This window comes from Epinephelus moara, chromosome 20, assembly GCF_006386435.1.
Source record: "Epinephelus moara isolate mb chromosome 20, YSFRI_EMoa_1.0, whole genome shotgun sequence".
NCBI lineage: Eukaryota > Metazoa > Chordata > Actinopteri > Perciformes > Serranidae > Epinephelus > Epinephelus moara.
The window spans coordinates 4,223,633-4,248,827 of NC_065525.1; the positions used below are offsets into that span (position 1 = coordinate 4,223,633).

The window sequence follows — 25,195 nt, forward strand, 5'->3', positions numbered from 1 at the left end:
ACCCTTAATTGCTAAGGCCAAGCCCTGTTTATGGGAGGGAGGTTACTTGGATGTGAACAGATCAGTCGTTGCAAACCAAAGGCACACAAGCTCAGGGACTCATCAGAATCATCTCTACCAGTCAAGCAACAGGACCCTCAGGACTGACCGCAGGAAACAGCCACCATGCCCAAAAAATCCATCATATCCAAGGCTTTCGGCGCTGCCTTTGTCATCCTGACTGTCTCTGTCATCGCCGGTATTGCTATCATGATCATCTTTTACAACACTGAGCTCTCTACATTGAACCCGACGCCTCGTCCAACCTTCCTACCCACCACCCAAGGTCCACCACCCGCCATGCGGCTGCCAAAGAATCTCATACCTCACAGCTACAAGGTCTTCCTCCAGCCTCACCTCTACACCCGAATCATTGAGGAGGTAAATGTCACCAGTCCCAACCAGACGATGCTCTTTACCGGGAACTCTACCGTTAACTTTCACTGTGTCCAGAGGACAAACACCATCTACCTCCACAGCAGTGACCTGACAGTGTCTAATCCACTGGTGATGAACAGGGACACGAATGAGATGATTAGTGTTTCTACAATGAGAGACCACTTCAACGGCACTTACTTCCTAGAGATCCAGTTGAACGATGCACTGGAGGCGGAAGGGAACTACAGTTTGTTTCTGGCTTTCAAGGGAGACATGTCACAATCTCTTGATGCGATGTATCCAAGCACATATGTTGAAGGTGTCCCAGCTCATGAAGGCGATAAAAATACAGAGAGGTGAGTAAAAAACAATAAAGCTTTTATGTTTGTGTGTGTAACTATTCTGATGGTATACATTTTTGGAAAAACATTCTGTCAGGGTTTCCCCCAGAAAACCATTAGGCACCAAATTTGAAATTTCCCAAATTTAAAATCTTGGTGACTTTTAGACACACAACATAAGATGAAAAGGCTCAAGCTATGCCATCATTACAGCAGAGTCAAATTGCAATGTTTTCATGGAAACTAAAAGAATGTATGAACTGCAGTCGAACATAAAGCATGAAGTATTCATGTCCAAAGTTCTGTGTTGTAAATGATCCTCATCCAGCTTTAATTCTCAGACTTAATTTGTTATTCTGTGATGATAAATCAGCAAACTTCCAATCCATCATATTTTGCAGAATTATTTAGTGAGTTGCTAAAAAATGTTATCATCAAGTACTTTCGTTTCTTTACTAAGTACATAACAGTAGAAAAAAAAGTTGCATTACTTGCTACATTACATTTGTTCAAGTCCAACTCTTTACCAGGAATAACTTGTTTTTTGAAGTGGGGTTGTATGGGTTATTTTTCCAAAGACAATACATTAAACACAGTAGATGTCAGTCGGCACCAGTGTTAATTTTGACAGCTACTTTAGTCTTATTCTTATGCTTGAGACAAAATGCGCTGAAAATACTCCCACTATAGAGTCAATTAAATTGAAATTCATTTTTCAGACAGGGCTTTTTTCAGGTGGCTGACCCCGTCATAGTAGCAGATTTCTGAAGCTTCTGTGTCAAACTCCAGCCTGCTTCTCCAAACTGTGTGCATGCCGCAAAAATGAACTATCCTTTTAATTAACTCCAAAGCCTCCACAGCCACAAGCCACATATTCTGTATTTTCACCTTTGCAAGCCACCTCCAGCCTCCAGCCTCCAGCTCCAGCTCCAGCTCCACCTCCAGCTAAGCTAACATGTTCCTAACATGGTGAGACCAAACTGATATCAACTTCCATCAATCTCATTCTTCAGTCAGTCATAAACCAAGAGGGAACACAAGAGCCACCCAAAGCTCAGCCTGAAATGATGCAGCAGACTTTTTTCTGTGCTTTTAATTTCCAAAGCCAAAGTGAAGTTGTGAGCTTCAGTTTTGAAGAAATATGTGAAATAAAAACTGAGACTAAACTTCAACTATAATCTTCATGATATTTATTCTACTATGAAATAAAGAATCAAGAATGAACCACTGTGCTCAGTAAAGAACCAGTCTAATTATTTACCCAAATGAGATGCCACAGATGACATTATTCCTTTTTGTTAAGTAATGTGCCTGCCTAAAACGTTTTTGTCATTTGAGGAAACAAACTTGGTCAGCTCACAAGTTTGATTTTTGAGATGATAAACAGAAAAAAAATAAGATGGAAGCCAGTTAGTCCCCCCACCACCACACCAAACAACAAAAACAAAAATTGCATCAGATGTCTTTGCGGTCTTTTATAGAGTGAGCTGTTTACACATGCACTGTGCTACTGTCAGTGTTCCACAGGCAGCTGTGGCTCAGAGCCAGAGCGGGTCGTTTGATTCCCCGGCTCCTGATGAGTTGGTGGATGGTGTCCTGGGGGATCTCCTCCCAGACCTGGATCAGGGCATCAGTGAGCTCCTGGACAGCCTGTAGCGCTACTTGGCGGTGGCGGATGCAACGATACATAATATCCCATAGGCTCTCAGTTGGATATAAGTCAGGGGATCGAGAGGGCCAGTCAATGGCATCGTCATCCAGGGACTGCCTACACATTCTGGCCACATGAGGCCGGGCATTGTCCTGCACTACTCTATCCCGTCTGTCACATGTGCTTAGTGTGAACCTGCTCTTATATGTGAAGAGAAAGGGGCGCCAATGGTGGACCTGCCATTTCTGGTACTCTCTGACAAATGCCATTCAAGCTGCACGGTACTGGGCTGTGAGCACATGGGCCCTTATTCCACCCTAATGGAGTCTGTTTCTGACATTTAGGTCAGATACATGCACGCCAGTAGCCTACTGGAGGTCATTTCGTAGGGCTCTAGCAGTGCTCCTCCTGTTCCTCCTCGCACAAAGGAGCAGATACCGGTCCTGCTGCTGGTGTGATGCCCTTCTGAAGTCCTGTCCAGCTCTCCACATGTAATTGCCAGTCTCCTGATGTCTCCTCCATGCTCTTGAGACTGTGCTGGGAGACACAGCAAACTGTCTTGCAACTGCACGTAAGGATGTGCCATCCTGGAGGAGCTGGACTACCTGTACAATCTGATTGGGCTGTAGGTTCTGCCTCATGCAACCAGTAGTGACACGGACACTAGCAGAACACAAAACTAGAGAAGAATCAGTCAGGAAGGATAAGGAGTAACTGCAAACTGCAAAACCTTTTGGGGGTTGTCTTGCTTTTGCCTCTCCATGCACCTGTTGTCACTTTGATTTGCACCAAAACAGGTGAAACTGATTCACAATCACTTTTGCTTCCTAAATGGACACATTGATATCCCTGAAGTTTAACTGAGTCTGTGTTAGACTGTGATGATTAAGTGTTCCCTTAATGTTTTGAGCAGTGTGTGTTGTATTTTAAATGCATAACTTCTATTAAGTTACTCTCCAACCCTGGCTAAGGCAGGGTGCTGTGACACACAGTTTGTCACATTATAGTCTGTTCTGTCCAGACCCACAGGAAACGGGATATTCCATTTATTACTCACTCATGTCTTTTCCTCACTATTTACACAATCATTTACACTTATTAAAATTCATAAGCCAAAGGATTGGTACTCCTCCCTTAGATGGTGCTCAGTGGTCTTGGGCTAGCTGTTTGCTATTGTCTGTTCCAAATACACAATCCACCTTCTGGCTTCCTGTGTTATGGACTTTGGTATGTTGTCCATACATTACCACTGTTTTCATCAGTAATTAAAAGACACAAAGACTGCCCTCCACAAAGTCAATACATTCAGTACTTATAAGGGCATCAGTTCAAAGTGATTTGTCATGGGTTGTTTACAAAATCCAATCACTTCCTCATTGTTTTTATCTAGTGTTCCTGCAGTATGTACCTGATAATAAAAGGCTGGCTGTCTTTATCTGTATTCATAGATTCCTTGTCGCCACCCATGTGGAACCAACAGATGCCAGGAGAATATTTCCTTGTTTCGATGAGCCAGAAATGAAGGCAGAGTTTGACGTGACCATCATCCACAGGGCAGGCACGACAGCTCTAGGGAATGCGGAAAAGTCAGGTAAAAAACAATCTCCTGTGACATTGACTATATGTACAATATACTGTAGCTCGTGTCTCTTAAAAAAGTCCCCTGCAGCAGTAAAAAAGTCATAAAAGAATTCAAGATATCCTTCCTTATACTGGTCTGCCTTGTTTCCACTCTCTTAGACTCCAGCATTATAGATGATGACTGGAAATACACTCGTTTTCATCCAACACCGAAGATGTCAACATACTTGTTTGCCTTCACAGTTTCAGAGTTCACAGCAACCCCCTCCTTACATGAGCGTGTGGACATTAACGTATGTGCACTGTAGATTCAAGATGAATTGAATGTAATTGCCTACTGTTGTTATTTTGCAAGTAAAATTCTGTTGTTTTTTTCTGCAACATTTTGAAGTTTGATCGAAAGTTTACCTAGAAAAGAGAGTCCTGCCAGTGGTTTTGGTACGGTTCAGTATCAAATCAAAATAACCATTCAGCACCATGAACCAAATTTTTTCCAATACCTAAATCATGTTACCTGTTCTTTATTATCATTATTGTTGTTATTATTATTATTATTATTATTATTATTATTATTATTCAGGTTTTTGACCTCTCACTGTTTTTTGATTAAGCACAGGTATTACAGAAAAAACATAATCTCCTTGGCGGAGGTAAATATGTAGGAGGTTATGTTCTACCTCTGTGTTTTAACTTGCCTCTGTTTCGCCCGTACAGATATATGCTCGTCCTGAAGCCACTGCAGCAGGACACGCTCAATATGCAGCTAACATCACCGGAAAGATTCTCAAGTTCTACGAGAAATATTTTGACATTGATTACAACCAGAAAAAGCTTGGTAAGTCTAGATATAATTAGGTGGATGTTGGTAAGACCGTATGTTCATTATTTAGGAGGGGGAAAGTAGGTAGTGCAAAAAGAGGGATGTAAAATATTTTTTAAGCACCAGGGGGACTTGTGTTTTTTTATTTAGGCTTACAGATGGGGCTTGAGCATAACCTGGGATCGATCTGCTGCCTGCTGGCTAAGCAAATGTCTTTACATTATTTGATGTCCATACCTATGTGATTCCTCCAGATCAAATTGCACTGCCAGACTTAAGTCCTGGAGCGATGGAAAACTGGGGACTGGTCACATACCAGCAAGGAGGCCTGCTTTATGAGGAAGGAGTGTCCTCACTGTTGCACAAGGAAGTGATCGCCACTCTTATCGCACATGAGCTGGCACACCAGGTTAGAAGGGGAAATAAGTCTTTGTGTGTAATAACAAAAAATGAGACAAATTTGACTAATGGATCAAGACATCATCTTTTCCCACTAATTATGAGTGTGTTGTGAGTGTTACCTTAACTATCCACATTTTCTCTTTTTGTTGACAGTGGTTTGGAAATCTGGTGACAATGAAATGGTGGAATGAGATTTGGCTTAATGAAGGCTTTGCCACCTACATGTCATTCTTCGCAGTGGATGATGTTGAGCCCACATTCAAATTAGTAAGCTCAGTCCAAACGTTCGGTGCCATAGCAGTAGCCCTCTTCCTAATGAGGATCCTGCTTTAAAGAATTATACACACTTTTTATTTTTGTCAATTCATTTATTTTCACTGAAGCTTTTCAGCTTGTAGTAACCATAGTCATTGAAAACTTAACATGAAAATTAAGCTTGACGCAAAAAGCCAAGACATACATGTGTTCATGCAATTTGTTTTTCTTCAGAAAGAGGCACATATCATGGACAACCTCCATGAAGCATTTGAGCAGGATGCTCTGGAATCATCCCATCCTCTCACCCCTCCAGAGGAAGATGTCCAGGAAAATTTTGAGATTCTTGGGATGTATGATTCTATAACCTACTGTAAGGTAGAGAGTCAATAAGACTATAAATACATATTCTATCTATCTATCTATCTATCTATCTATCTATCTATCTATCTATCTATCTATCTATGTCACTCATATTAGTGTACCATGCATATTAATGCTGACATGTATTTGGTGCTCACTCTGTAGGGGGCAGCTGTGCTGAGAATGCTGGCAGACGTCGTGGGAGAGAGGGTTTTCAAAATAGGAATCAAAGTAAGCAATGACTTTTAAGCTCATTCAGATGCGCTTTAATGCTTTTAAATGCCTCTGGCAGGGCCCTGCAGACCATCCCTGAGAGTCAAGACTAAAGGTGACGTCTGACTCCCTATTTAACCTCAAAACACAGGGTGACAGATTAGATTGTCCATTAGTCTGGTGCCAAAAAGGCCAGTGTCCTGACAAAGTAGTTGTAGCTTTCTGAGAAGATGCATCCTTTTGATAATTGACCTACAACATAGGTGGGAAAGCAAACTACCACAGTTTTCTAAGTTGATGCCTTCATTGAGGTTATGAAACATTTAAAGCTGAACTGGACTGAATTTGTGTTTCGTCATTCCATATGCATTTTTCTATTGACTTTGCAAAGACAATGTAAAGATACATCATATCTACATCCTGTCTAGTTGGTAATCCAACACAAACTCTCTGTTGATTTGGAGTGGTCATGTTACATAACTTAATTTTAATACAATTTCTTTCAGTTTGAAAAGGCAGAGAAACAGGTTTACAATCCACAATTCAATCCACTTGTAGTTTCCATTGCATCAAGCCAGCAGGTGCCGGACTGCTCCCTTGCAGACCTAGAACATCACTGCTGTTGAGGTGCATTTGGCCAGAAAATGACCTTAACATTTATTTCAACATCCCCCTCTTTGGATCTGCAGCTGGCAACTGTGTTTAAATATTTTCTCCCAGTCCTCAACATCAAATCTGAATACAAACTTTCCTCCTAAAAATACTTATTCTGAGTGCAGGGTTATGCTGTTAACTATTACCTGTCTCTGGTTCTTTCTGTTTTTGTGTTTTAGGAGTACCTCTCAGACTTCAGGTTTAAAAACACAGACCAGAACGACCTGTGGAAATATATAGAAAAGGTAAAGTCTTAGTTTTAATCAGGTTTTTTTACACAGTAATTATGCTAGTGCTAATATCATGTCTGAATGACTGACTGAATTCATTGATCAGTTTATATTTTTATAGCATCAAATATTAATGTGCCATTTTTGCAGGCTGAGCATAATAATGATGGCCACACCAAGGTTGCCAAGGTGATGAACACCTGGACCAATCAAATTGGCTATCCTGTCATCACCATCAACACTACCAATGGAGAAGTCTACCAGAAGCACTTCCTGTTCAATGACTCTTCTGAATCTAAGTATGTGCTAAATGGACATTGCTTCAGTGTATACAGATAGGTTGAAGCTCAGGACAGTGACAATGATAATAACCATGCAGTTATGTTTTACTCAAAGTGTCTCAGATGCTATAGATTTATAATTACACTCATTAACATTTAATTTCCAGATAACATAAGGATTGCTAAGGTCTTTATTTATATCTTAATCTGTATTATAATATGTTAATTTTATTGAAAAGAACAAATTATTGAGTGATACTCAAAACAAATAGATTCAGATTCAGATTCAGATTCAGAATACTTTATTAATCCCCGGGGGGAAATTGTTTTTGTTCCAATGCTCCGTGCAAAGTAGAAATAGAAATACAGCATGAATGGAAACAAGAGATAAAGATGAAGATATAAATAAAATACTAAAATAGACAATGAAATAAGTAAAATAAATATTAAAGTAGACATTAAAATAAAATAAAATAAAATAAAATAAATATTAAAGTAGAATATTTATTTTATTTTATTTTATTTTAATGTCTACTTTACTTTTACTACTTTACTACTTTACTTTATGTCTACTAATAGATTTACATCTTTAGCATGGAAACAATGGAAGATATCACAAGAGCAATGGAAATAAAGAATTACATAATTTAAGTATATTAGTATTTAAGTTTGAGTGACAGATTGGCTGCTGATAGTGTCCTCAGCTTCTTCGTCAGATCCACCCCTCGCTTCTCCACAGCACCAGCCTCTTGTCCAAATATGGTCACTTCTGGCTTTAAACAACCAAGACGGCGACATCCAAAACACCAAACTTGAGGCTTCAAAATGGGAGTCCACAAACCAACTGGTGACATCACAGTATACGTGCATTATTTTATTCAGCCCATGAGTTTCCAAAAAAAAAAAATCAATTAATGCAGGTTTAACAATACTGAAATAAGGTAATGTAATAGTTTCCCATTATTGATTATACAGATCAACAATATTTGTGTTCGACATGAGACACCATGAAGCATACTGTCAACGTTCACCTTTCATTAGCAGACAGTTTAGATGATGTTGTCACTCATTGGCATGTATACTTGATTTTCTCACTAATGAAGGTGGGAAATGTGAGCAAATGTAGTGTAGCAGGAAACTTGTGGTCCTAAATTGGTTCCAAAACAATAACCCGATCCTTCAGTATTTATTGAAATTTTACATCTCAGCCGTGAGTGCTGCCCAGTAGGTCAAGGATTAGAGAAAATCCTTTACCTTCACTATCGTTCCAAAGGCCAAAGTTGGATCATAAATCTGTCCTTCAGCAACTTCATCACTTCACAATGTCTATGTCCCTCTGAAAATAGTTTTCACCAAATAATTACAGAGTCAGGTTCATGTATCTGTTTTGGTTGGCAAAATACAGTAAGTTATTGCATTAATGGTGTCCTTATTAACCAAGTATTTCCCTGCCAGGCCTGCATGAATGCACTGCAACTGATTACAATAGTGTTTTGAAACACTGTGTTGTAATTATGTGCTCCATAACACTGCTGTGGGGAGTTGGGCAATTATTTAACCTGACACAGTTTTAAGTTGTTTTGACCACCCCCACACCATAACAGCTCTGAACAATGGCATGATGGGATTGCAGATATCTGCATATTATACAGGAGATTAGAATTCATGCTCCATTTACAGATCACTGTGCATCACCTTTTTCTAAAAATGTTTCTTTTTGATTGTTATTTTGACACTTCATTGCTTTCTGTATAGATGCTGCTAATCGTTTCCTGGATCATGAGCATCCACAAGTACTTACTCTACCTTGTTTTTTTGTTTGTTTGTTTTTTTCTGCTATTTCCTGTCTGTTTAGTCTTTGGTGGTACGTCCCAATCAGAGTCATGTCAAATACATCTACACCTACCCTTGTTTGGTTGGAATCCAGCAACTCAGGTAACAGAGTATACAACACATAGCCTTGGAATAACACCTTGTTTCTTCTAAAACACCATTTAAACGACTTTGTTTTCATATTGGATGAACAACCATCAATTAAGATCTTTCCTGTTGCATCAGGCTCACAGAGGACTAGATATAAAATGTCATGAAAACAAACTTTTGACATATTAAGGCAGCTATGTGATGGTCTTTGGTTGGGTACAAGGCAGTTGAACATTTAATGAGACAAACAACAGAACAGATGATTATATACACAAGATTACCTTTTTCTCATTACTAGTTTTTCTTTTGTATGCATACAGTGCCATTGATTATTTATGATATTTACCTTTTAAACAGTAAAGAAAGACGAATTCCTTTCTAAGAGTGGAGAGTGGATCCTGGCAAACGTCCACTGTACTGGATACTACAGAGTCAATTACAACCCGGAGAACTGGGGACGCCTCCTGACTCAGCTGGAGACAAACCCACATGTGAGTACTGAGCCACCTAATGAAAGAGCAAATCACACAACTGAGCAGAAACTAACCTCTGTCTAGATGTTGTTTATCTGAATGATTAAGGTACAACAATTTACAAACTGCTTTTTACTAAGGGTGAATGACAATAGGCGGCAAGTTGCCCTCTGAGGGCTTATCCCTCAAGTTCTTGGAGACTGGCAGACTGAATGAAATCTTGGCTCACTTTTTTAAATCCTGGCTGTTAAACAGAAAATCATTTGCTGTTAACACACTTCCTTGGCTGTCATTTGGTCTTGCACAAGAGGAATTATATTGAATCCAGAATGTGAACCTCAGTTTCTTAATCTTGACTCTTGCCAAGTGCTGATTAAAATGAACATTCCTGTGTTCTATCATAGACACCTATTACACAATGGGCGTACTGAATTTGGTACTTGCATTAACAAACAATGTCATCAACATCTGTTTAATAAAAATGTTAGAATGTGTCTAGGGATGGTAATGTTTTGGACTGGTCAATCCAACTCTTTGGATGGATTGCTGTGAAATATTGTACAGACCTTCATGGTTCCCAAAGAATTCATTTACTGACTGTAGATTCCCTGACTTTCCATCTAACTCAACCAGTGGGTCAAAGGTCTTTATGTTGGGCTTTGTGAGTTTTTGTGCTTCTGGAGGCATTATGTTTTCTGGTTGTCCGTCTGTCTGCCCATTCTCATGAATATCTAAAAGAATACCTTGAGGCAATTCTTTCAAATTTGGCACAAACATCCGCTTTGAGCTAAGGATGAACTAATTAGATTTTGGTGGTCAAAGTCACTGTGACCTCCTCTGTCGCATTCTTGTGAATTCAGTATCTAAAGAAGATCTTGTGGGAATTTTTAAAATGTGGCATAAACATTTACTTAGACTCAACAATGAACTGATTAGATTTTGTAGATTTTGGTGGTCAAAGGTCAAGGTCACTGTGACCTGTCTCATTCTCATGAATATGATATCTCAAGAAAGCCATGGGGGAATTTCCTCAAATTTAGCACAAACATCCACTTAGACTCAAGAATTAAATTATTAGAATTGGTAGTATAACTCAGGAATTCATACATTAATTATGACAAATCTTCACATAAATGTCTAATAGGATAAAATAATGATAATATCCAAAAGGTCAAAGGTCCACTTCGCTGTGACATTATAATGTTTTGCAAAAACACTTTTCTGGCTATTATTTAACATCATATCTCAGGAACAGAAGGGGAGACATTTGGTCAGATATTGAATTGGTGACACTAATCTTGAAACTGTGCTGCTTGAGCTGCCAGGGGGAATACACCGTAAAACTTCAATTAAAAGCCTAGTCTCAATTAAATGCCTATTTTCAATTAAATACCCAGTCCCTTTTACTAGCCTGGTGTGGCTACACATTTGGACAAATAAACACCTGTCTCAATTAGACGCCTGGTCTGATTGCCAAGCAGTTCATTTTTTAATAAAAGTTCTTCAAATGTATAAAAGCGGGTTGTTGGCTACCTCAAATTATGTGTCCATTCCCTGTAAGTTATTCATATTTCTTAAGTCCATAAGGGTCCTCAGATCAAAAGAATCAAAAGGGTTTTTCATAAAAATTAATCCAAGTTTTGACTTTCAACAGGATAAAGTGGTGTTGTGTCAGTGTGCTGAGTGCTGTTATCCTCAAGTGCCATAACTGTCTCTCTGATGCACTGTCTGTCAGAGCTAGATCAAATTAATGATTCATCATTGATATATTATCTGAAGCCTAATTTTTAAACAAGCAATATTCATACTGATTTAAATAAGAAAGTTAATTGTATTTTCCATCTTTGCTGACTGACAGTTTTGTGTGAGAGGCATTAAAGGCCTGTTCCATATAGATACCTATCCCAAATATGGGACTGTTGATTTCAGTGATTCAAGCAAATAAGAGCTCGGGCTATTAATTGAAATTTTACAGTATGTTTAAAGCACCATGTTTTTTACAGACATGGATATAAACTATAAGGGCAACTTGACAGGTTTGTGGGAGCATACCATCAGGAGGCAGTAATTGTAGTTATGGAATTAATACTTGAGTTATTACAATCCTGTAGGAAAGACGAACATGTCTGTACCAAATTACATGGAAAATCCTCCAGTAACTCAAGTCCAAACCAATCATAGGGAGCCTTAGGAGACCCTACCAGGAGCTATTATCTCTTGACAACACAGCTGATTTTGAAAATGTAAAAATTGCATTCAGTCAACAGATAATTTTCTGTTGGTTCAGAGCCTCATTTTGCCTTCTTCTTTGGCACTGAAGTCATAATTTCCTGTTCTTTTATTGGTTTTGCTGTAATGACTTCGTTCAATTGTAGATGTCTTCCTGTTTGGGAACTTTGTAAATGGAAATGTCAACTGTCCCTTGTCTTGCTCTTGTTTTTTAGCTGATCCCAGTGATGAACAGAGGGCAGCTTGTTGATGATGCATTTAACTTGGCAAGGTAACAACTTGGATTCAGTTGATCCAGACTGCTACAGTTTAAATTTCTGTAGGTTATGTGTGTTGTGATCACAGCAGATTTTGCTGGTGGCTCATTTGCCTCCCTGATCTTATAAATCCAATCTCTGTTGCCTCAGGGCCAAACTTGTTGAAGTCACTCTGGCTCTGAATTCAACTCGCTTCCTTCGGAAAGAGAGAGCTTTCCTTCCCTGGGAATCAGCAGTCAGGAACCTTGAGTACTTTGTTCTCATGTTTGACCGCTCCGAGGTGTATGGACCCATGCAGGCATGTGACATTAAAACATCCTTTTTAACTTCTGATATTCAAAATAAAAAATGTATCTTGCTTTCTAACAATACCAACCGAACTGTCCTGTATTGGAAAATAGCATATGTACAGTGTTATGTTGCTTTGTGTGTTCCTGAAACTCTGCTGTGTGTTCTCTTCCTGTAGGCATACCTCCGGGAACAGGTTAGGGGCCTGTATAACTTTCTCAGGAACTACACAGACAGTTCAAGAGTCCCAGAGGATCACTCCTTACAGTAAGGACAGATGAGCTGTACTACGCTCAGTTAATCCTCAACAGATTTACACATGTTTGCAGTTTACTGTTCTACAAATTCACAGTCCACTCTAGAGAACCAATGCAGAACAGATGTGTACGTTTGTATTGTTAGCTTACACATCATCAGTTACACGCATACTAATTACAAATGTGTTGTGTGGACTTATGTAATGACAATATGCAGCATGCGTATATGCAACCAAGAAGCTCTCAGGAATTCAGGGGTTGTTACAGATGAAGAATAAAATGACTCTACTATCCACAACTTTTGCAAATGGAAAACCAAACCATGACTTGTTAAGTTGATTAGAGCTGCACTGTAACATGCAGTGGAAGTGGGATCTTATTAATGACTTATCACCCATATCTATAGTTAAGTATAGAGCCTGTAAACCATCAGTGTCATTTCTATACATTTTGAGCAAAAAGAGCTTTGATAAACTAACTGTATATGTTCTGAGACAGCTTTGGTAAAAATCACTAATGATCTCTAAATGGTAGCTGACTCTGGGCTTTTAACTATTCTCATTCTTCTTGATCTGAGAGCAGCCTTCAATACCATTTCAAATAATATCCGTGTAGAGAGACCAGCTACCATTGGTATCAAAGATTTTTATTAAATCTTGGATTTCATACAACTTCCTCAAACTTAACAGTGATAAAACTAAGGTTCTCCTCGTAGGCACTAAATCCACTTTGGCTGAGCGGCATCGTTTCTCTCCAATCACTGACAATTCCAAAGTCCATCCATCCACTCAGGTTAAGAGTCTGGGAGTCATCCTTGACAGTACATCGTCCATCAATAATGTTACTTGGTCTGCATACTTTCGTCTGTGAAATATTAATTGCCTTCACCTGTCACTTACACCTCACAGCGCCGCTATCCTCGTTCACTCTTTACATTCCATGATTGCAATTCTGTCCTCTATGGTCCCCCTCTCAAGTGTCTTCATAAATTCCAGTTGGTCCAGAGTTCAGACGCCTGTATCATTACTAGAACCCCCTCCATAGATCATATCACTCCTGTTCTCCAGAAACTTCACTGGCTTCCTGTTGAATAACGGACTGATGTCATTATTCAACTTCTCACCTTTAAGGCCTTTTATAATCAAGCCCCTGCGTACCTGTCTGAATTCCTTCATATCTACACACCCTCCCATACTCTTAGATCCTCTTCTGCAATCAAACTCACACCACCATCTGCCCACTTGACTACCATAGGCCCTAGAGCCCTTAGCTGATCTGCCTCACACCTTTGGAATTCTCTCCCCCGTGACATTGACAATACTGACTCCCTTTCCACTTTCAAATCCCGTCTGAAAACACACCTTTTCAAGTTGGCATATTCAGTTTGATTTTATGGTGACACACATATCGAGACCTGCACTGAAGATAACTTTATGATGGTGATTTTATACCTAATATTCATAATAATGATGTTTGTTAACTTTTATGGTATATTACTAAATTATTTGATTTTATGATGGATGGATACATCGCTGCTTTTTTTTAAATGTGTCTTGTAAGGTGTCCTTGAGTGCTTTAAAATTATTATTTTTATTATATGAAAAAGCCTGGCACTATTCAAATATGACAGCTGAAGAGGCAGATACAAAAAAGCAAAGCTAATAGGAGGCATTTAGCAGGTGTACACAAACATGACATAATAAAACATCGTTCAATACACATTACATTTAACATATTTAATACAACGTATTATATAAAATTAAAAATATATAATAATTAATAATATATATTAAAAAAATTGTGCTTTATTCCAAGGCACACCCAGATCACCGCCATAGAGGTGGCATGTTCCAATGGACTCCCAGAATGCATAGTGATGGCTACAAAGATGTTTGCCAACTGGATGAACAGCAACTCTACTAACCAGTATGTACACAACTCAATAAGTGTTTTTAATGTGGAATTTGAACCTTACATTACCTTACGACTTCACACCTAATGAAATGATCCGAAACTTGCAGGACTCTTTTGTTTACAATAACATTGTTCTCATTGTAAAAGCTTTCATTATCTTCTGTAGTTTTACTCTGCAGCAATGTTTTAGCAAAGGTAGGTGTCATTTAATCACTTTTTTGTGTTAACTGTTGGTGGCTGTTGTTACCACTGTGCATTGTGGCTCTCTAAAGCTGCACTTGGCACTATTTTTATACTAACATGTGCTCCGATACTAAATCACAAACTGCTGCACCTATGTAGAACATGATCTTTGAAAGGTGTTTGCCTTCTCAAACACTGCCTACGAAGGCACAGAACTGCCACGGAAAAAAAAAAAGAGAGAGAGAAAAAGACAGAAAAAGAAAAGACAAAAAAGATCAGCATCAGGTAATAACAAAAAAGTTTTGTTTTTGTTTGTTTTTTTACAAAAAAGGTTTCTTGCAATAACATGGGTTGCCAGTTTAGGTCCCCATATGGACCAAATATGGAGTGTGAACTGGTAGCTGGAGAGGTGCCAGCGGCCTCCTGGGCACTGCCGCAGTGCCCTTGAGCAAGGCACACAACCCCCAACTGTTCAAGGCGCCTGTCCAAGGTAGCCCCCTCGCTCTGACATCCCTCCATTTTTGTTTTGTTTTTTAAAAATATTTCTTTGGGCAGTTTTGCCTTTAATTGACAGGACAGACAAGTGTGAAAGGGGGAGATTGAAAGGGAATGACATGCAGCAAAGGGCCACAGGCTGGAGTCGAACGGCCACTGCAGCAACAGCCTTGTACAGGGGGCGCCTGCTCTATCCACTAAGCCACCGACGCCCCAACATCCCTCCATTTAATGCATGTATACAGTAGGTCCTGTTTGTGCATGTGTGTGTATTTTGGGCTTGTGTGTATTTGACAACAGAGTGAAAAGAATCTAATTTCCCCCTTAATAAACCATATCTTCGTCTTCTAAAAAATATCTTGGTATAACAAGAAACTTTTTACGTTATAACCAGATGCTGATCAGTTTTTTGTCTGGTGAAGCAGTTCAGCACTTCTGTACTTTGAAGCCTTTTGGAATCCAAGTGCAGCTTTAAAGTAGAGGGACACTGGGCCTCATGCAGAAAGTGATATACAAGCAAATTTACTCATTTTTGTTTGTATTTATGATTTATTCTTATTTTGATAGTACCAACCGAATTTTGGAATTCACCAGTGTATATTTATTTTTGCTCTGAAGAGAAAATTTTAAAAGTTGTCCAGAGACCCCTTACCAAGATAAATGAAAAACATCTAATTTTCACAGTCCACATATTGTTTGTCCAATATGAGGAAAACATGAGTTTTAACTTTGAGAAACATAAAAAAAAGCATGAATATCATATAATCAAATTTAGATCATTACATGTTTCAAGTAATAATTATTGCATTATTTAATTTGTGGGCTAAAGAACTACTATTGGTCCATTGATCCAAATTAATGTCATGTTCACACCAGGCGCAAATAAAACAATTAGCGCGAGTGAATTACATGTAAAGTCAATGTAAAGGCAAGAGTAGATGCAAATTCCTGGTGGAAGACGCGATGGATGCAATGGATGCCATGTGGATGACATGACATATGCGAATTAAGCGGTGTGAATGAAGCCACTAGCCTGATTTCGTGTCATATGCTTTTTTTGCAAGAGTTGAAAAATCTGAACTTTATCGACCGATTTGCACCATGATTAGCCAATCAGCACTGAGATCCTCTGGGGATGTATGACGCCAAGGACGTACCGACAGAAGTTCATTCATTGATTCAGTGGTTTTATGTGCGTATGACACAAGATATTTGTGCATTTAAAACAAGTCAACACAAAATATTCTAGCAATCAAACTTGTGCAAATAATGCGATGGGAATCTTCACGATGCATGTGAACACAACACAAGACTATAAAAAAAAACCTCAGATGATGTGCTTAAATACTACTCTCAGATTCTTAGGCCGTCCAGGCCTGATGCAGAGAGCACATTTGTAGAGATCACAAAGATCTATTTGATGATCATTTTAATTATTTTAACTAATTGAATTAATTTAAAATTTTGTGCATTGACCACCTTTACTTCTAAATGCATTTCCCTGATTGTGCTTTAATACTTTTACTTAAGTAACAATTTTACTGCAGACTTTTATCAATAAGAGTATTTTTACAGTTACAGTTACAGTATTAGTACTTTTACTTAAAGCTACTCTTACCTTTCTTGCATTTCACACATCCACAACTCCCGCCTCCCTCCAAAGTCCCATCCCCCTCCTCCTGCAACTCCACCTCCCTCTAAAGGCCTACTGCCTCCGCCTCCATTGGGTCCTCATTACGTCTATGATAGACGTAGGCGTTGGCAAGGTAACGTTAGATACACGGAAGAGGAGGGTGAGTGTAAAGTTACAACCAAGACAGTCAAATGCAACCCCGGAGTCTTAAAACTCAACCGGAGTCAGTGATGACTGATGAGTTTTAGAATACGGTTACAGTGCTAACATTAACGTTACTAGTAAGTGGAAACACACAAGGAAGATAATGTTAATGTTTCAAAGGCTACGCTACAGCCGATGTTGACCCGAGTTTTGGCTCTTGCAGCTTCGAGTTCTCTCTTAGTGTTCGCTTTTCTGCAATATTCTTTCTTTTGCCAACTGGGGGGAGATGTTACGCGAGCAGTTACGTCAGTCGGAGGCCTCCACGTTTTAGTGTGCCATCAGCTTATTAATAGCATTTTAACCTAAACAAAGAAAAGCGTAAAATTTCCAGAAAGGTAAGTGTTGCTTTAAGTAAAGGGTCTGGATTCTTCCTCCACCACCACTGCCGCTGACATGATATTTACATCATCACAAATGTTTGGTCATTGCTTGGTTGTGACTGACACTCTGTAAAATCACATTGACTTTGTTTCAGTTGATTTAACAGTGAATTGATTTAACTACTTCTTTAGGTCTTCTTCTTACAGCCTTTGTTTGATAACATCACCCCAATTCTTGGGCATGTGTCAGAGTGTTTGTACACGGCACAATACCTGCCCTTATATAGTGTTTTGGGGATGTTACCTATGCTAACAGGTTGCTTATGATAAAGTGGGATTCATCATTCAGCACACCTGGGTAAGAGCATATTTGGATGGTTAAGAATGTTCAGTGTACTGTATCTGGAGCTTACTCCTCTTATTTTTCTCCTCACAGAAACTTAAGAGAAAATTTAAGATACATTTGAAGAGAATGTTGTAGCATGAGGCCCACTGACCCTTCATTAAATGTGTATACTGTATGTGCTCATTACATACACACATGAATGTATACACAAGCATTGAAGTGTGTTAATACATTTGCACTTGCCCAAGAAGACACTTTGAAAAAGACACAGGGAAAATGACTGTGTCTGTATGTGTGTGTGTGTCACTCAGCATCCACCCCAACCTGCGGTCTGTAATCTACTGCCAAGCTGTGGCTGCTGGCGGGAAGAGAGAGTGGGAATTTGCCTGGGACAAGTTTCAGAGCTCCAGCGACACCTCAGAGAAAGACCAGCTACGTCAGGCTCTTTCCTGCACCAAGAAGATCTGGCTGCTCAACAGGTGAAGCCAACATTCTCATGTGAGACAGACCCAGGACTGAACATTAAGTCCTGGTGTGTCACATGCAACATCCTTCTAGTATTGTTTTTACTGTGGACATATTAACTTCTTTCACAGTGGACACACCTGTGATAGGGTGAATCCCAAACACACAGTTTTTACTAAGTGAAGAGCTAGTCCATGCTTTCCTTATCTTGCAGATACCTGGAGTACACATTGGACCCTGAGAAGATACGTCTGATGGATGTTGCTTCCACTATTAGCTACATAGCCAAGAACGTGGCAGGACAGGCGTTGGCTTGGAACTTTATCAGAGCACACTGGGACTACGTCAGACAGGGGTAGGTTGCTATTTGGACTCCTCTATCTTCTGCCTCCTCTATTGGTTTATTTTCTGAGTCATGAACAAGTATTTGAGATTGTGTTAGATTTGGTTGGACCAATATAGACTTGAAAAGAAAGACACCTTGCTAACATTTAAATTTAGCAATTTTTATTCCGACAGATTTACAAGAAAATTACAAGTATTCATGGTTTACCTCAGAACATATGTTAGTCAGGGTGGAGAAGCCAACCTAACACAGCCGTCAGATTATGAGAACTCTGAGCTAAATATTCTTTTTATAGTGTACAGCCCTGGAGAGCTCCATCAGTCTTTTTTGCCACATGTGGACAGAGCTCCTCAACCAGCTAAAAGTCACACACATTTGTCATATTATGATTTCGTGAAGTTGATGTAGCTAACTTTAATAGCACTCTGCACTTTCTCTCTCTCAACTAAATGTCATAATATGCACAACTGCACTTTACCATTCTACTTATGATGTGTAGAGGGTTCTATGTCTTTCGTCTATCTATGTTAGCAAACTGTTGCCTGTTGACTCCTCCAGCAGACACAGAGCAGCATTAGCCTTCGTTTGGTGTCATCTCAGCTGGCCACCAATGTTGTTAGACATTGATATTTAGTTGAATTTAGATTGTCACGTCGGGTTACCAAAATTAAATGTTTGGATAATGTCTAATGCCAATATCAATATGAGGTAGAATACTGACGACAGATGACATATTTTGTTTGTTCTAAGTGATGAGGCATGTAATGAAGGTAAAGTGCAAAGTGCTGAACAGCAGCCTATAACTATGTTGTGAGTATAAAGTGCATAGTAGTGACATGAGTTTAAATGGTTTATGACAGTCCAGTCACTGTGGGTGTGTGTGGCACAGGAGTGACATGTCATGATATTTTCTTGACGTACAAAAAGGGCATTTAATTGTAAGGTATGGAGAACAAAACCCAACGTCTGCAAAACATCATCATATACAAACAACGTAGTTAGACATTTAAATTATCGTTAACCTGATTTTCATAAATGGCTAACATCTAACTGCTGACAGGAAGCTTCAAGTTCACAGTAAAAACATCAACACTTTTGGCCAAGTCAGGTGCTTCAAAATAAAACTACCAGTGGCTCCACTTCATTAATTGAATTGTAACAATACTTAACTTTATAACAGTTCTTTACTTTATTATAACAGTACTTTATTTAATTTTATTATGACAGTAGCTACTTTATTTATTTATTTTTACAATTGTAGTTATTTTAATAATTTTGTATTTTAGTAGTTCACAGTAAGAGGAGATTTCAAAATATTAATATATATGTATATATATAGTGTATTCTATTGCAATACAGCCTAAAAATATTTCATTTTTATTTTTATTTTATTTTAAAGCCATATCAGCCAGCCCTACATTTAGGCAAGAGGATTGAGATTTGTTCAGGTTAGAATGAGAAGCCAAATTAGAGGCAGAGTAAGGTAAAGTAGGGCGGGTCATGCCTTCACTGTACTAAAAAATGCAAATTTGCATCCAGGACAGGAGACCATTAACCTAGCTTAGCTAAATTATGATCAGGGTTCCTCTGTTCTGTGGCATTGGAGCTTAGCAACACTGATTACGCAGCCATATGATAAATAACATAGAATGATCATTGAAAATATGCTGATAAATGTGGGTTCATAGAGCAGTGATATGCAAAAATACAGCGCTGTTAGTGTTTTGATGTTGGTGTCGACAGGGAAGAACCTCCACCACCTCACAGCTCTGTAGACCAGTATTCCACACTGTCTACCAGTAAACGGATCTGTCAGTCCAGCCCTGATCACAGTACTAGCTTCCTAGTGTGTTTTTTGGTTCACAGTTCTGTTTCATGGCCTGCTCCAAGGCCATGAGGTGCCAGTTTAAAAAACTGTTGTTGTTTGTGTTTTCTTTATGGACGTGCTGCTGCTCACAGCCTCATCACAGATGAGATCCGATAGTCCGTTCTTACCTGTGGGCTGTTGTTTACTGACGTCTCTTGACACTAAAGTGACCTGTGGTCGAGTCACTTGGATAAATAAGCACTGCCATAAAACAACAGACTGCAATAAACAGTGGCTTATAAAAATCTCACATGGTATCATCAAGTACAAAGGTCTTGTCATTTAATCAGTGCTTATCATTAGCTCTCCTTCATAAATCCTTCACTGTTTGTACCGTTACCAGGAAGCTAAATTGATTGTTATCACGTTTATATAGACATAACAGACGGTTTCATGTCATGTGCACACAGTGGCAAATAAGATTGATCTCAATCAAGTCATCGGCAGGGACTTTTAATCAGTAGACATTTTGACCATCTGGACTTTCAAAAAGTTTCTTTAAGAAATCCAGTTATACTTCCAGTTTACAGTATACAGGTTATTAGGTCCACCCAGCTAGATCTAATGCAGTCTAACACATAAGGGTGGGGGGAAAAATGATACAACATAGTATCATGATGTTTTTATGTGGCAATATTGGATCAATACATGGATGCCAAGTATTTTTATACTATAAATTATTCATATTGCAGTTATGAATTAAACTTTTGTCAGCCTTCTACAAAAATTAAAATAAATTGCTTTTTGAGTCTGCTAGATATATTTTGCTGCAATAAAAATTAGAAGTGGGAATCAGGATACAGTATTATCACAACACTTAGGTCACAAAAGGATACAAATGTGATATTATAATGTGCTGAGTATTGCGATAAAATATATTGTGATTTATTACTTTTTTTTTCAGCTGCAAATTATTTCCAAAAGGAAAACTTTGTAAACATCAGTTTTACCTCATATGATTAATTTTTTAGTCAGAGGTGTTGTCTGTTAAAACCACAATCCCCAATTTGTGTGCTGCATTTTGCAGGAGGTCTGCAGTGTTTGCTACAGTGTGACTTTCGTGTGTTGCTCTAGTTGGAGATGAGAAAGTCATTTATTTTACCATTCTAGCAGCAAAAGTTGTATTGAAATGTGTATTTGCAAAAATTAATAATGTATATAATAAAAGGTAGATACTTGGCATCCGTGTATCGATACAATATTGCCATGCAAAATATCACAATACTATGCTGGTATTGATTTTTACACCCACCCCCCATAAAAACGACTGAAGTGAGATGAGCAGACTGAAAACTTTATCTTGTTAAATAAAACAGAAATTGACAAAGTTCTCTTTTGGGGACATGATTTGCAGTTGAAAAACATGGTAATAAATCACAATATCTGTTATCACAATACTCAGTGTGTTGTGAAACATTTAAAATTGCAATAATATTGTACTGTAACTTAAGTATCATGATAATATCGTATTGTAGTGCCGCTGGTGATTCTCACCCCATGCTAAAGTCTACCTTCATGAAGCCTAAAATCTTAAGTCTTTATTGAATCTGCTTTTGACTGCAGTTGAATCAGCTTTGAAGTCATGTAGAGGCTGAGCTTGGTGATGCTGAAGTGTACTGAAACCGTTCCTAATATTTTTGTCCACCCTGCCTGCCTCTGCTCTCCTGCAGGTATGCAGGCGCACTGATCGACGGAGTGACCAGCAGGTTCTCGACAAAATTCGAACTGGCAGAGGTGAGTTATTGATATTTTATTATGTCAAAATTATAATTCCGTCATATAGTGATGTCAGGTCAGATGGAAACTCCTCTTTCCAGTCACGCACCAATAACTGATTATATCGAATGAGTAACCAGATACACCCTGATATCATATCAAAGGTTTCTTTGTCATGATGATAGCATCGTAGTTTTACCTCTGAACCAAAACTCCAAATTCTCTTGCTAAGCTATTTCTTATCTATAGTTTAAAAGACAAGGCTGGTTATATTTTATGTTTTTCTTATTGTCAACAAATCCAAAAAAAAAAAGATGAAACCATCACTGAATGTATCTACTAACAAGTGAACCACTGTCTGTGTATCACAGCCTGACGTATCTTCTTCTGTGCCACAAAGCTCTATTGTTCATGAGTCATGAGCCACAATGTTGGGTGACATGTTACTTTATTACCTTGAACACACACAGTGTAGTTTATTTTGGCTCAATCCCACAGTTTTTAGCAAACATTACACTAACTGGAGTAAATAGTGTAGGAATATATTCACTGCTTTAATTCACATTTGGTGCTCTGGTGAGTATTTGTGGCAGCAGGACGGTGAACGTAGGATTGACACAAAGTAAACTACAATGTGTGTGTGTGTTGTGTTCATAGTAATAAAGTAATATGTTTCTAAGTGGTAATTCTGGTTTTGTAACCCACAGCCCTACAAAATAATGTAGTATGAAATGCTCCCTGCCATGCCTCATTATGGTTTATAAGATATAAATGGGTCACAGGCCCAGACACAACAAGCAATCATTTAAGAACTCACAGCGATGAAAGCCAACTGTTGTGTTACCACACATTGCCTGCGTCTCAGCCACAAAATTGCAACTGCACACACTGCAAAGACCACAGCTGATGGCCAACTAGTACGAACATTCTGCACCTGCTTGAGAGGAAATAGCTCTGCACACTGGGCAGACGGCAGTAGTCTGTATTCGTCATTCAAAAAGGGAAACCAGAAGACTATCTTGAGGCTAGTTAGCATATTAAACACAATTCAATGTTTAAAGAACAGAGCATATTTACTGTGCGCCAGTGAACAATAACACAAACCATCATGAAATGTTTCTGCTGAAGAGGTAAGGGGTGAAAAAAATTCTCATCGCCTATAACAAGTTTGTTATAGTCACACTCCCTCTTGACTTTAGCTGTTTGTTTACTTTCGTCACTTCTGTTTTTCTTCTCATGCACTGAGCTGATTTCATTCACCAACAGCCTCCGCCATTTCAGACGCCAATTTGACATGCTGAATCAGCTGAAAAAAAATAGTTGATGGGGGCTGACAAGGACCAATGGGGAAGGACACACTGCAAAAACTAGGTCAACAGATGGTTATCGTTGGCCTAACATTTACTGATGGCTTACCGTCAGCTTGGTGTGTCAGGGCCCTAAGATACAATTTTGGGGAGGGGTGAAGCTTAGTCACTCGAGCCAGTATTTAACACACTGATTGGTTCTGATCTTTTCATAGAAGTTGTTGACGACAAAAAAAATCTTTAATTAAAAAATAATGCCAGCTGTGTACTTTAAAATGCTACTTTTGTAATTTATGCAAATGCATTGCACTTACCAAAGTAAATAAACAGGACACCTTATCTCATAATCAGGACGTTCTGTCTTGTTGAGGTCTGTCCGCCACGTTTTATCTTTGGAGAATGCCATGCACTTCCAACAATTAACATCACTGTTATGACCTCTGTGTGTGTGTTTGTCTGTGTGTGTGTGTGTGTGTTTGTGTGTAGCTGGAGCGTTTTGCAGCGGAGTATGAGCTGGCTTCTGCTACCTGGGTGGTGAATCAGGCCATAGAGCAAACCCGAGTCAACATCCAGTGGGTCAGCGAGAACAAAGATGCTATACTGGAGTGGTTTGAAAATGAAACAGCTTTGTAGAGTGGAAATGTCATATTTGAATGTTTTAGAGCTTCACAAATCAGTCGTGCTAAATACTCTTCAGACATTCCTCCTCCACGAAATACACTTCAATAACAAGAACCAATCAAGACCTGAGTCTAACTTTGCCAAAACAGAATCATGAAATAAGACATTCAATATCCCACCAAACAATTTACCAAACTGAACTGTGACAGCATGTAAGTCTGATAGATAGTAGAGTACTAACCATTCAAGATAAAAGTTTACGTATGTACATTATTTATACAGTACAGTCAATGCCAGCAGTCAGAGGAACAAACTTTTTACTCCACCGTTTGCCATTTTTGCACATGATGCTGATAAAGCATCAGCCAACTTTACAGTATAATTATATGTTTGTAAAAGTTTTATGTTTGATTAAAAATATATCATATATACTTTCCAAAATTACTTTTTTCTTTGTTGCTGTTGCCCATTATTAAAATGATTTTACAATCAAAGCTTTTTACTGTGGAAAATGGATTGAAACTTCCATTGCTGGTGTTTATCTCTTAGCAGATCTGTAATTCTGAGGACAAACGGAGTGATTCAACACAATTAGAACAGCAGTTTGATGCTGCCAATTTCCACAGCAGCTTCTCAACAACTTGCACAAATCACAGCCAAAGGACAGACCTGTCTCTGTTTGTTATAGAGGACATATATACATGTGTATTTATGTTGTAATCAAACCAGATTATTCTTGTATGTATGTATATTTTTAATAATAAAATATTGACATTGTGTTAAATATGAGTCCTTTAATCCTGTAATGTCACATTGGTTTTACCTTGTAAAAATAAAATGGGTCATATTTAGGGTGAAGTCAGGTAATTTGGGACGCTTTTGGTGATAAACCTACCACCTATATCTAAAATGTCTGCCACCATTTCAGTCTCTCCATACACATTGTATACAGTTTCCATTGTATCTGAACATATGCGTAGAGAATCTGTAATTACTGTATATCTCAATTCAATCAATCAATCAATTTTATTTATAAAGCCCAATATCACAAATCACAATTTGCCTCACAGGGCTTTACAGCATACGACATCCCTCTGTCCTTATGACCCTCGCAGCGGATAAGGAAAAACTCCCCAAAAAAAC

General features: G+C 38.7%; 1 protein-coding gene across 1 annotated transcript; it reads left to right on the forward strand.

Annotated features, from left to right (window-relative positions):
* The first annotated feature begins 82 nt into the window (after nt 1-82).
* anpeplb (alanyl (membrane) aminopeptidase-like b) lies at nt 83-24,776 on the forward strand. Its single transcript, XM_050072217.1, has 20 exons — nt 83-773; nt 3,858-4,000; nt 4,150-4,283; nt 4,705-4,825; nt 5,065-5,219; nt 5,366-5,479; nt 5,702-5,845; nt 5,996-6,061; nt 6,877-6,942; nt 7,078-7,226; nt 9,064-9,143; nt 9,489-9,622; nt 12,049-12,104; nt 12,241-12,388; nt 12,557-12,645; nt 14,451-14,561; nt 18,042-18,209; nt 18,410-18,550; nt 22,079-22,142; nt 23,918-24,776. The coding sequence occupies exons 1-20, from the start codon at nt 166-168 to the stop codon at nt 24,062-24,064; spliced, it is 2,838 nt and encodes a 945-aa protein (XP_049928174.1). The 5' UTR covers nt 83-165; the 3' UTR covers nt 24,065-24,776.
* The last annotated feature ends 419 nt before the right edge of the window (nt 24,777-25,195 follow it).